The following is a 13510-nucleotide window of genomic DNA, read 5'->3' as shown; positions in this document are numbered from 1 at the left end:
TAAATACAGGTTGTTTGGCACATCCAAAGTCAGTCAGCACATTGTGCAGGAAAGTTATTTTGCATGACTGAGAAACTGCTGGAAGTTTCAATGCAGCCTGCTTTAAATTATAGTTTTCAAGTTCTGAAAAGTAATTTTATTCAGTATCTTATTTGATGTCCTTCCATATCACTGCTGCAGTATTCGTCACCTAAGGGATCTCCTGCCAAGGATATTTATTTTTTTATTTATTTTACATTTCAGCGGAAGACCGAGGAGAAAAGCTCCACAAAAGACATACATATTTATTATATTGTAAATGCCTTGAGTACACATTGACAATATACATTTACAGTATATCAAACAGAAATGCATTTGTTATCACAGGGAAATGTAAATAAAAAAGGTATAGTAAGATTTTTACTGAAGTAAAGCAGGGAGAAAAGCTCCACTGAAGACATACCATTTTATTTTACTGTAAACACACTGAGTTCACACTGAGAATATACATGTACATTATCTATTACAGAAAAATGTATACAAAATAGGATAGACCAATGTCTGGGCAGTATACTAAAGCCTTTAGCTCTTATAGGTGCCATAATTCACAAGTATGCTCCCACACAGGATGTAGGGCATAAAGGTGATATATGGACGCAAACACTCAGAACTTTTTTGCCACCAGTCTGAATGCCATTATCGGACATCAGCCTGAACACCCTTCCGCTGTGCTGTTACCAAGCAGTTTTTCATATAAGTGCCATGTTGGGGTTACTTCATTTTTACTCTTCTATGGCATTATGTTCACATCATCCAGAAAGGGAAAATTTCAGTGGTGGGAGGCAGATTCCCCATAAAGACTGTCAATCATATGCAGTGTTCTATTTGCCAGGCATTTGTGCCTAAGACCGTAAGTAGTTGCCACTACTCCTTCACCATGTATCTTTAGAACCAGCGACTTAAGCTACTTGCTCAGCGTGTTCCATAACAGTGGTTCAGGGCATCCCATCCCAACGGCCAGCCATCAGCCAAGAAGGACAAAAATTTAGGCACAATCTGATTGCTGTCCAGCCTTCCCTAGACATTTCTCTAGAGGCTAGTGAAAGCCCTGAAGACCATCCAGTGTTTGTTTCGGATTCCTGTCACAGCTCCATCCAAGGCTGGCATGGATCCAAATTCTTGCATGTCCTTGGAGGTTTTTTCAATTTCTACACCTGATGTTGAGGGGGAACCTCGGCTGATAATATCTAAGGGACTAGGGATTCCTCAGATTTTGGGGGAGATGAAATTCCTACCACTATTATTAAGTCTCATCATAGACCTGACTCTCCAAGGGTTTTGGCAGATATCCCACAGAAAAAGAAACAGAAAACTGAGTATATTTCCCATGCTGTTAAGGATCCCCAATGTGAATGGAAATATTTCACTCAGAGGTTGTTTAATGCTTTAATTGCCTTGAAGCCTCAAGGGTTGTCTGTTCCTGCTCCCCTGGTCTTCCACTCCTCTTATGAGGCCTAGGGACTTGGATTCCTGAGATGAGGATTGGATTCTGAAGAAGACTCCCTGATGTATTCTTCCCATATTCCTTCCCTCTTGTACTACAGTTCAGAGGAAGAGGATTCTTTGAGTCCAGACTCCTTGGAAGAATTGTTCCTTGAATCATAGGATCATAGGAAGTTACTAAGCTATTGACCCTGAGGCCCTTATATGTCTAGCCAAGAGTTTAGCCCATGTTTAGACACGTCAGCACCCAATGCCCCTGTCCAGCAGGGACACGGGTGGAATCCTAGAGATGTATTTTCTGTTTCCCATCCAGGTTGCTCTTAAAAAGGGCTAAAGAGGTACCCTGCTTGACGTGGAGTGGGAGTCTAGTCCACAGATGGGGGAGTCTCTGGGACACAAATCTGTCCCGCCAACAAGTCCTACTGATGTTACAGACCAGGTTGAGGCCATGCATGCGGGTTACTCAAGTGGAGCATGACTTGCGGATATGCAGCAGTCCCATCAAGGTGGGGTCCAAGATTGCCTTGTATGTCAGACAGAGGTCACCTCTTTGTATGGTAGAGTTTTGAGGCCCTGGATTCTCCTGGTGAGGAACCTCTGTGGTTTCTCCAGCTGTTGCATGCGCTTTGCGAGGTACATGCAGAATGGGGCATTGTACTCAATAATGGGCCTTATAAGGGAAGAGTACAGGGATGTTATGATCTCCTTGTCCCTGGATGAGATACCCTTACTTATGAGGTGGGCCATGTAGAAAGCTTTCCATACAACAGAAGCAACATGGTGGTCAAAAATCAGGTTGCTATCAACCTGGGTGCCCAAATCCCTCATGACTGATTGCGTGCTTAGGATGTTGTTATTAATGTGATAATTTGTGGGGACATCACTCTCCCCAAAGGGGATGATGATGCATTTTTTGGTATTCAGCTTGAGGCCATCTTTCTGGCACCAGTCATTTGTTTGGGTGAGACCCTCTTGGAGGTTGTCCACATCACTAGGGGAATTGATGACAGCACCCAGCTTGCAGTCATCTGCAAACTTTGTCAGCCATAGCCCACTGGTTTTGGTCTGCACCTCAGAAAATATATCCCAAATAACAGAGGCCCCAAGACTAAACCCTGGGGTATGCCACTCATTATGGGTCTACTGCTTGAGGTGGCTTCCTCTATTTTGAATAGGTGGGTTCTATCAGTGAGCCAATTAGCTAGTGATCTGGTAACATACAGATTGATGCCTAGTTGAGAGAGTTTATCTATTATGCCCGAGTGGGGAATAGCGTCAAAGGCTTTGACCAGGTCAAGGTAGGTGGTGTGCACCATCTTCCCCTTGTCTGTGGCTTTGGTGACTGTCTCAAAGAAGTCGACCAAATTTAACAGACATGACCTCCTCTTGACAAAGTCAAACTGTGTGGGACTGAGTGTTTGGAGATATCTTTCGGGATATTTTTGCCTACATGATGGAGTATTTTAAGTGGGTCTATTTCCTAGTCTCTTGACATTCAAGAGGTACTGTGAGCTCCTACACATGGAGTTTTCCAAACCATCTGCTGTCCCTCCTGTTCTAGCTGCCCTTTTGGATACTTTTTCTGCAGTCTATATAGCTCCTGACTCTCAGCCTCCTGCCTCAAATAAACCTGATAAGTTCTACAAGGTGCCTGAGGACTGTAAATTTCTTTGTATGTGCCCATCTGTTGATCCTTCAGTGTTATCAGTTTTTCCTGACAAACCCTCTAAGTTGTTGCTATCTACTAATCTCCTTCTTTCTGTTAAGGACAGCTGAGCTATGGAAAGGTTGGACAAGAAAGTTTATACTGCTGCCACCTTGTCCTTCAGGACCATTAACTACCAGACTCATATGACCAAGTATGTTTTGGCCCTCCTTTCCCAGATTTCTAAAGTAGTGTCTGACCTTCCTGATTCTGAAAGGAAGGCTTCCTCTCTTTCCCTGTTATGGTCCACTTCTCAAGTCACCTGTTACTCAGTAAAATGCAGCTATGATGCAGCTGCTGCCTCTTCCAGGACTGCTGCTTTTGGTTCAGTGCTGAGGCATTATTCCTTATTACATCTTCAGGCTTTGCCTGATGATATCAAGGCCAAGCTTTTGGCTGCACCAATGGGTAACAAAAGTCTCTTTGCAACTGCTGCTGCTGACCTTTTTAAGTCCCTCCAGGATAAGGCTAAGTCCTTGTAGTAACTTAAGTATCTATTTGTCTCCCCCATTCACAAGTTTCAGAGGAACTATCCTTCTAAGTCTGCCTTTGTTTGTAAACAGACTCACCCCCCCCCAAAGGGTAAGAAGGGTTCTAGGTGTGTTCCTCCTGATAAGTCTACTTCCTTACAGAAACCTTCTTTGCAGGATAAGCCTGACACTATTTGATGTTTGGTCTTCCGTTCCCCTCGACCAGGTCCCCTTGTCTTTCCACCTTCCCTTGACTCTTCCATATTGGCATTGGATCACCTCAGATTCTTGGGTTCTTTCATTTATCTGTCAGGGATATTTCATAGTTTGGAAGTCCCTACCAGTGTTTTCAGGTATTCCTCAACAGCCTTCTCATTTTCCAGAGGTTCTGTAACCTCTGTTGGATCAGGACACCATTCAGCCCATTCCTCTCACCCAAGTGGGGAAGGGGTTTTACTCTAGCATGTTTTTGGTTCCCCATTAGAAGGGTACATGGAGACCAATTCTGGATCTTTCCCTGCTCAACACCTTTCTCAATATCCCTACTTTTCAGATGTTGTCCTTTTAGACCTTGTTTCCTCTTCTTCTTCCCTAGGCTGTCTGGTGTCTTTGGATCTCAAGGATGCATGCCTTCACATCCCCATGCATCCTCTGTTTAGGAAATTTTATTTTCTCTGTTTCTTCCTTGCATTTTTAGTTCTCTACTTTGTCATATGGCCTTTCTACTGCCTAAGAGTATTCACCAAATACCTGGCTCCTGTCATTGCTTTTTGCAGGCTTTGAGGTATACAGATTTTTTCCTATCTAGATGATCTCCTTATTCAGTCTCCTATCAGCAGTCTGTTGCAGGATTTCTAGATTACCACTTGTCTTTTACACAGTCTGGTGTTCACTGTAAGCCTCCAGAAATCAGTTCTGATGCCTTCCCAGGATCATGTTTTCCTCAGATGCATGCTTCAGACTGTTCCCATGCTAGCATCTATTTGTGCCCCAAGGTTCTGCCTCTGACAACCTTTTTCCCAATCTCTTCTTCCTCTGTCCTTAATCACAGCCAGGGAATTTTTCAGAGTTCTGGGATTTATGGCCTCCACCATTCCATATACCCCCGCGCCAATTTCCATATGAGGAAATTTCAGTAGTACCTCAAATCGGTGTGGCTCCAACACTTCCACACCCTAGAGTTCCCTGTCCTTTTCTTACTTGTCTCATGCTTAAGCTTCAGTGTTGAATTCATCACCTTTGTTTCAATCCAGGGCTTCCTTTTCAGGCTTCATTTCCTGCTCAGAAGCTTTTCACAGATGCCACAAACATGGGGTGGGAACCCCTTCTGGCCTTCTAAAGGTCCAGGGTCCCTGGCCTCCTCATCAGAGGTCAGATGATATCAATATGAATGAGATGAGGGCTCTGCTTTTGGCTCTGCAAGCTTTTCATTCCCTCTTTCATCCTGGGCCCTCAAAGTCTTCACCGACAATACCACAGTAATGTAGAATGTCAAAAAGCAGGGGGGCTGAAGGTCCTAAATGCTTTGCAGACTGGCTCTTCAGGTCTGGGGATCTAACTATCCCAGTATCAAGTGACTCTTCAGGTGGTTTATATTCCTTCAGGGCACAATTTAGTGGCAGATTCTTAAACAAGTCCAGAATGCATGCTCATGATTGGATGCTTTACAGAGATGTGTTCCTGGGCATTGTCCATCTGTGGGGTATTCCCCAAGTAGATCTCTTTGCATACCTTCTGAACAGACAACTTTCTCTGTTCAGTTCCAGAGTCCCAAATCCTCTGACTTGGAAGGTGGATGCCTTGTCTTTTCTTTGTAAGGGGATGTTTTTCTATGCTTCCCCCTTCCTGTGTTATCACAAGTTCTGCACAAGATCAGGCAGGACTCTCCCAAAATCTTGCTGGTGACACCCTTTTGCCAAGGCAGCACTGGTTCCCCCTTCTCTATTACTTGGCCAGGGGTAATTAACACAAGTTACCTCAGCGTGTGGATCTTCTCACACAAGACAAGGGATCTCTTGTCCATTATCACACTTCTACTCTTCAATTGACACTGTGGATGATAGGGCTTTGATCCCCTTTAGGCTCCTTTTTTTTCTGAGGATAGGCTCCAAGTTCTGCAGGAGGCCAGGAAACCCACTACCAGAAAATCCTATATGTCCATATAGAGAAAATTTTCTGTCTGGTGCCTCTCTAGCCATCTGTATCTCCTAGCTGTAGAGGTTTCTCTGTTTCCTCTGGTTCTCTCTTATTTTTGTGATCTACTCCATGCCACATTGACATATACTTCAGTTAAAGCTCACCCGTCAGTAATCTCTTCTTGTCTGCCCTTGACTTCTCCTCTGACCTCTAGGTTTAAGGTCAAACAATTTCTTAAGGTGTCCTTCATATCAGGCCCCAAGAAAGCCTATTCCACCTTCTTCGGACCTCAATTTTGTGCCTGTAAAATTGACCCAGGCTTCTTTTGAGCATGCTTCTTCAGCTTCCATGCAGCATTGTACTTGGAAGACTGTTCTTCTTTTGTCTCTTACGTCTTCCAAGAGACTGTCTGAACTTCAGGCTCTCATGGCTGTTCCTCCTTTATTCGGTTTACACATAGACAGGGTGCTTCTTCACCCTCATCCTTCACTTATGCCCAAGGTGGTCAATGAGTTGTCCCTTAATCAGTCTATTCATTTTCCTTCCTTTTTTCCTTCTCCACAGTCTGCCAGTGAGAAGGTTCTTCACACCTTGGATCTGCATAGACGGCTCAGATATTATTTAGATAAAACTACACTTATTTGCAAGTCTGTTTTTTTTTTTTTTTTGTTCCTTTTCATCCCAGGAGTTTGGGGTTGGCTGTTTCTAAGAAAAGCATCTCCTCCTGGATTTCTAAGGCCATTTTCTTTTGTTATTCTTTTCATGGCAGTTGTCTTTCTCCATCTGTAAAGGCACATTCTGCTAGGGCAGTTGCCTCCTCTGGTGCTTTTTTTAAGCTTTGGATACCAGTTCCATCCTTGAAGCTGCTACTAGGTCCCCTAGTCATACTTTCACTAAACATTACAAGTTGGATGTTATTTCCAGGGCCAAAGCAGCTTTTGCCAGAACTATCCTGCATGGATTTCTGCAGGGTTTTTCTGGGTCTTCCTACACCCTAGTTTACTCTTGAGTTCTTGTATTCTTCCTTAAATGTAGAATACTGCAACAGTGAAATGGAAGGACATGGTACAGTTGTGCAAAATCTTGCCATAATGATAGACAGCCTTCTCTTCACTTTTGCAGTATTCATTCCCTCCCTCCTTCTCAATCTGTTCTGACTCTTGTCCTGTGTTCTGGTTGTCCTCCTGGCTGAAGAACCCTTCTTCCTTCTTTATCTTTGCCTCTGGATGCTCATGTTCCTCTTTGTCCCTGAGGGTATTTCTCCTGGGGCATTTTCAGTTCTGAGTGTTTGCATTTATGCCCTATGCGTTGGAAGGAGAGCATACATGTGACAGACATCACCTATAAGAGCTAAAGGCTATGGTATTCTGGTTGGATGTTGGGCTGTCCTTGGTAGGCGATCCCTTAGGTGAAAAATACTACAATAGTGAAGAGAAGGACATCAACTGTTTTGGTACGATTTTACATGACTATATTTTCCACCTTAAATTATAAATGATAGTGGTCAAAGAACTGAGATAAATATTTATTTTCCTGTGACAGGTTTCAAGTTCATAGCAGCATCTCAAGCTTTGATCTCAAGGTTAGCACAACTCAGTGACTCACTTGTAGAATAGCTTTGTTTATCACAGCTACTAAATCACTATCTTTGTTCCAGTCTGAAGGCATGGGAGGATGCAACAAATGCCCCTATACTGATAAAAAGTTTTAAATATTTTTTTGTAGTCCATTTCAAATATGTCAGATTATTTACTACTAAACAAGTGTCACTGTAGTGTTTATTAAGAATTAATGGATGTGTGTGTGTGTGTGTGTGTGTGTGTGTGTGTGTGTGTGTGTGTGTGTGTGTGTGTGTGTGTGTGTGTGTGTGTGTGTGTGTGTGTGTGTGTGTGTATGCACGTATGCACTAGACCATAGCTAGAAATAATAAACATGGTGTCTAACACTGACAGCAGCATTGCTTATATTACTGTATAACTTCTATAAACATGAATTGTTTTATAAAAATATGCATATATACAGCTGTATGATGAGATTTGCTTCACAATTTAACCACTCATGTATCAGTTTCATTTTCTCCTAGGCTAATGACACCTGAAGAAAAGACACTGCAGGCTTTAAACTCTTGGAAAGTGGATTGCCGAACAAGACTCGAACCTGCAGCAGTAGTAGAGCAACTGATAAGAGTGCTTGTAATGGCCGATATGCATAACCTTGCAGTGAGACTGAGAGCTTTAAAGCTCTATGCACAAGCAATAAAATTCTAACTCTTGGTACATGCAGTATCAATATCCGTAAATTTACTGCAGACTTTTCACTGATGTTCTTCAGGCTAAGTTAACCAGCTGTTTATATTAATTCTGTTTCAAGAAGTTATTTTAATAACATAAAGTAATTCTATCTACATTATTTACAATTTATAGAAGCAGTAGCCATGATATTAGCAGGTGTACATGTATCCAGCCAGTATGAAAACTAAGAACATTTGGAGATCAAAGAATATTACACATTGTAGAATAGCTTGCATATAGGTAAAGGTCAGTTAGTTTTCTTCACATAACCAAAGACTTGGAGTTAGGTCTGCATCGCAGTTTACACAGACTAGAAGTGAAACTTCAGGTACTGTCCTGGCTGGGCAGTAACTCACGCTTAGTACAATGTACACTAACAGTGACACACTAACATATTAAGAATAATGTTTCCATAAGGAGGACTAGGCAATATGTGAAAATATATGAAAAAAAGTGATACAGGACACGTTGTACCATATGGCTTCCATTTACAATCTCAGCATACTTTCAAGTGGTTACTAAGCATTCATTAAGTCTTGATATTTTCTATAACATTTTGTATTTTTATCAACCAACTACTACTTTTGTTTGATAAAACAGTCCCAGATCTGTGGTGTTCGGATGATGTTTTTTTCTTATGTTTTGTTCTGATTTCAGAATCACTAGTATAAAGCTAACCAGAATGAAATTTAATAGAATGGGAAAGCAGGAGTATAGGCTTGTTTATATCTAACATTATGCAAATTGGTTGAATTGGTCTGAAATTAATATATTGAAACTGTCCCACGATTTTAAAAACACTTCTTTGAAGCTTGAATACTCTGTACAGAATATTTACTCTGAATAAAAGTTCAGATTTCAGCTCCTTGGAATATGTTTTTTTTTTCTGCAGATATTTTGTATTTTATCAGCCAACTACTATTTTTGTTTGATAAAACAATCCCAGATCTGTGGTGTTTGCGTGATGTATTTTTCTTACGTTTGTTTTGATTTTAGAATCACTAGTCTAAAGCTAACTAGAATGAAATTTAATAGAATGGGAAAGCAGGCATGTAGGTTTGTTTATATCTAACATTATGCAAATTGGTTGAAGTGGTCTGAAATGAATATATTGAAATTAAAGTTCAGATGTCAGCTCCTTGGACTATGTTTCTTTTTCTGCAGATATTAATCAGTATATTAGAACAGTAAGTATAGCAGCTGATTTTTGTGCATAACTGTATAGATAGGGCAAAGCCAGTATAATACATACATTTATGTAAAAATCAAAACAGCAAGAAATGGCACAATTGATTTATTGGACGCACAGTGGATTATAATATTTCTGCAAGCAAAATGATAGAAAGTCTAGCTTTTTGCATGACTGGGCAGTTTAAGGTTGCAGAATGTGTTGAGGTTGTGCAGAACCAGGTTCAGCATCAGTGTCATTCCAGCTCATTGTTGTAGATGCCAAAAGGGCCCAAAATACAGTCTTCATGTTAAGTAAACAGTTTATAAGAACAGCATGGAGTGCCGTATACCATGAGTACACTGCACCTAATAAGAGAAGAGATTGCCAGTCTTGGGGTTCATTTTTCTCTCCTTTACTTAGGAACAGTGTAAATGTAAGGTCTAATTTAAAGACAAAGTCAAAAAATCATCAGTAAACGTCATCTGTCCATTCATCCATGCATTTTCTAAACTGCTTGTCCTGGTGAGTGTGACAGTATGTATAATAAATACTAGGTTTTGTTTTATTTAAAGGTAATGGCTTCCATTCATACCTCTCAACCATACCAAATTTCTCATTTTGTACTGGTTTTGAGGTCCAAATAATGGGGTGCCACGATTCCCGAGTGGCACCCCTTAATTTCCAAATGTCCTGGCTTTTTTAAAATTTTGTTTTCACTTTTTTGAGTTGACGTCACCACATGCATGATGACATCACCTCCGTGAACAGCCTGCCAACATGTCGGAATTAAGCTCAAGGGCGCAAAGGTTCAAGATAACATGCGTGCGAGCATTTCTGGCTGCTCTAGCCAAGCGAAGAGACTGTTAATGGTGGTTCCAGGAACGGAACAGGCTTAGAAGGGAAGCTGCAATTGTTACGTTGCTGAGGAGGTATTCATACCTTTCAATCATAACAAATTTCTCGTTTTTTACCGGTTTTGAGGTCCAAATAATAGAGTGCCACTATTCCCGAGTGGCACCCCTTAATTTTCGAATTTCCCAGCTTTTTTTTGTAAATTTTGTTTTCAGTTTTTTTGAGCTGACATCATCACGTGTGCGATGACATCAGCTCCATGAACAGCCTGCCAGCCTGTCGGAATTGAGCTCAAGGGCTCAACATAATGTGCGTGCGAGCATTTCTGGCTGCTCCAGCCAAGCAACGAGGCTGTTAATGGTAGTTCCAGGAACAGAACAAGCTTAGAAGGGAAGCTGCAATGGTTATGCTGCTGAGGAGGTATTGTATTATTATGCTGCTGAGAAGGAACAAAACAAGCTGTTCTGTTATTTTATTAGTCTGCTGAGGTGCGTGTGTGTGTGTGTGTGTGTGTGTGTGTGTGTGTGTGTGTGTGTGTGTGTGTGTGTGTGTGTGTGTGTGTGTGTGTGTGTGCATGTGTGTGTAATGCCCCAGCTGAATATACCTGGTGGCTAGAGTTACTCAAGCTCAAACATTGTACCTTCTGTACAGGTAACAAAAGCCTAAATTCCCTACCCCCCCCCCATCACTTTTGAAAACTTTCCAGATTTTTGCCTCATATTTTTGTTCTGTTCCTCATAAAATCTGTTGTTTTCTGGATTTTTGTGTCACATCAGTGAAAGATTGAATTCACTAAATAATAACAGGAATTTGAATTTCAGACTTCATATTCTTCAGAAAATACATGGTAACACAAAACCTTTTATTGTAGCAATTGTCTAAGTTTATAAGATCAGTATTTGAAATTTGTCCCTATTTTTGGGGCTGTATTCCCCCATTATTGGTTTTGTCCATGTTTTTTGTGCTAAGAGGTTGAGAGCTATGGTGAGAACTGAATTCACTAAATATGTTTAGGGACTGTATTCCCCCATTATTGGCTTTGTCCAGGTGTTTGTGCTAAGAGGTTGAGAGCTATGGTGAGAACTGAATTCACTAAATGATAGCCATTTAAGTTTCAGTCTTCCTATCTTTCAGGAAACTGCTGATCTGGCATAGTGGTATGTTGCTCTGACTGTAGTACACAGGGTCCTGGGCCAAGACTTGGCAATGAAATGCATGGTAGTAACACATTTTATTCTAGCAACTTTCCAAGATTATACAAGCAATGTTTTAAATGTGTCCCTGGTTTTTGGGCTTTTGTCCCCCCAAATACATTTTGGCTTTTTCCAGATTTCTTGTGCTGCAAAGTTGAGAGATACAGTTGAGTGTTGAGTGGATTTTACAAGGAGCTGAGAGCTTCAGGGGAAGAGAAGTTTAGTGTTGCTTATGCTGAGTCTGTTTGCATTGTTAATAGCATAACAGATTAAATACTTGCTTTTGATCAGAAGGCTGTGGGTTCTACTCCCACAGTAAGTAGATGCATTGCTGATACTGTACTGTGTTGTACTTTTAAAGGGGGTGGATGCTGCAGTCCTGAGAATGTCCTCTTTGGGAGCGATAACTAGTAACTATGAACCTGTTATCAGTTTGCCATCCATTCCCTATTGCAATATTACTAGCTTATCATTTTTTAATGTAGCATAGGCAATTTATTCCTCAAGGGCAACAGGCACTTTATTTGTAGATGAAACAATGAAATATAAAGCTGTTTGCTAGCAGCAACCTCTTCATTAATTACAGATCTCTTTAATGTGGAATTATTTAGATATGTCTTACTTCTGCAGAGATTGTGCATATTTACTGATACTGGTAGATTGTAGAAGTCTGAGTAGACTTTTTATGATGGAAATGTTCTGAATAGTGCAGTTTTGTTATTATTAGTGCATGCATTTTGTTTCATTGTTTACTGGAAAAATGTTCAAAACAATAAATTTAAAACGTCCTCTAACAATTGTACTGTATTATACAAGGAATATAATTTAATACAATCAGATAGTTGTATCAAAGATTGGGATTTCTTTAGGTGTAACATTTCCAACAGAGCTGGGTCAGACATGGATTTGTAAGTCAAGCAGAGATCACCTCTTAATAGACAATATGAGACAGAGAAAAGCTGGAGTTTTTTTGAGTCTGTCATGTAGGGCATGTGTTTAAGGCCCAGGATCCTCTTCATGAGGTACTTGTGTGGCCTTTCCAGCTGTTGCAGGTGTTTAGTGAGGTACATGCCAAATGGGGCATTATACTCGATGATTGGTCTAATGAGGGAAGAGTAGAGCGAGATGATTACTTCTTTCTTCCTGGATGCAAAACCCTTGATAATGAGATGTGTCACATAGAAGGACTTTCTAACCACAGCAGCAATGTGGTGGTCGAAGGACAGGTTGCTGTCAACCTGCATCCCCAGATCTCTTATAACGCCTTCAGTGTTCAGTGGGCTACCATCAATGTGGTAATTAGTGGGAACTGAGTTTTTCCCAAAGGGAATGATGATGCATTTTTTGGCATTAAGCTTAAGACCATGGTTTTGAAACCAGTCGGTCTCAGTAAGGCCTTTCTGTAGGATGTCTACATCACTTGGAGAGTTAATAATGGCTCCCAGCTTGCAATCGTCAGTGAACTTGGTCAGCCAGAGTCCCTCCATGTTGGCCTGGACTTCTGAGAGGTAGATGTCAAACAGTAGATGACCCAGGACTGATCCCTGTGGGATTTCACTCGTGACTGGTCGGCAGTCTGACTTGGAATCTACTCCTTTCACACTGTGGGTTCTATCTGTGAGCCAATTTGCAACCCACCTAGTGATGTAGGGGTTGATGCCTAGTTTGGTAAGTCTATCAATAATGCTTGAGTGGAGAATGGTATCAAAGGCCTTGGCCAGATGGAGGTAGGCTGTATGAACTGCCTTGCCCTCATTCACAGCTCTGGTGACTGACTCAAAGAAGTCAATCAGGTTGAGCAGGCATGATCTACACTTCACAAAACCAAATTGCTTGGGATCCAGAGTTTGGAGATTCCCTATATCCTTGCTAGTTAGGTCCATAATGATGCGCTCCACAGCCTTACATATCAGACTCATCAGGCTAATGGGGTGATAATTCCCAGGGTCTGTAGCCACTCCCTCTTTATGAAGAGAGTTGACTGTAGCAGTGCACCATTCTGTAGGGACAAAACCTAAGGTGAGGCTGTGATTGAACAGGGCACACAGATGTGGTGCCAGTTCACTTTGTAGTTCATGTAGAACACAGCCAGGGATATTGTTGGGTCCCATGGAAGCTGTATTCTTGGCCTTGGACAATGCAGCTTTAACCTGTGCTGCAGTAATGCTGGGTGCCTGGCATTCTTCTGGTATTGTGATTCATCCTTTGGG

At 41.5% G+C, this 13510-nt stretch overlaps 1 protein-coding gene across 1 annotated transcript in view; it reads left to right on the top strand.

Moving 5' to 3' along the window:
• Positions 1-9226, top strand: part of LRRD1 (leucine rich repeats and death domain containing 1) — a 418673-nt gene extending 409447 nt beyond the window's left edge. Inside the window, exon 6 of the mRNA XM_044067671.1 lies at positions 7877-9226. Coding sequence (XP_043923606.1) covers positions 7877-8060 — 184 coding nt within the window. The 3' untranslated portion in view covers positions 8061-9226. The remainder of the gene's footprint in view (positions 1-7876) is intronic.
• Positions 9227-13510: the final 4284 nt, after the last annotated feature.

Source organism: Protopterus annectens, chromosome 3.part1, assembly GCF_019279795.1.
Source record: "Protopterus annectens isolate FY-2018-M chromosome 3.part1, PAN1.0, whole genome shotgun sequence".
Classification (NCBI taxonomy): domain Eukaryota; kingdom Metazoa; phylum Chordata; order Ceratodontiformes; family Protopteridae; genus Protopterus; species Protopterus annectens.
Note: the sequence above shows the minus strand (reverse complement) of the source record. Positions and strands in the feature narration are given on the sequence as shown.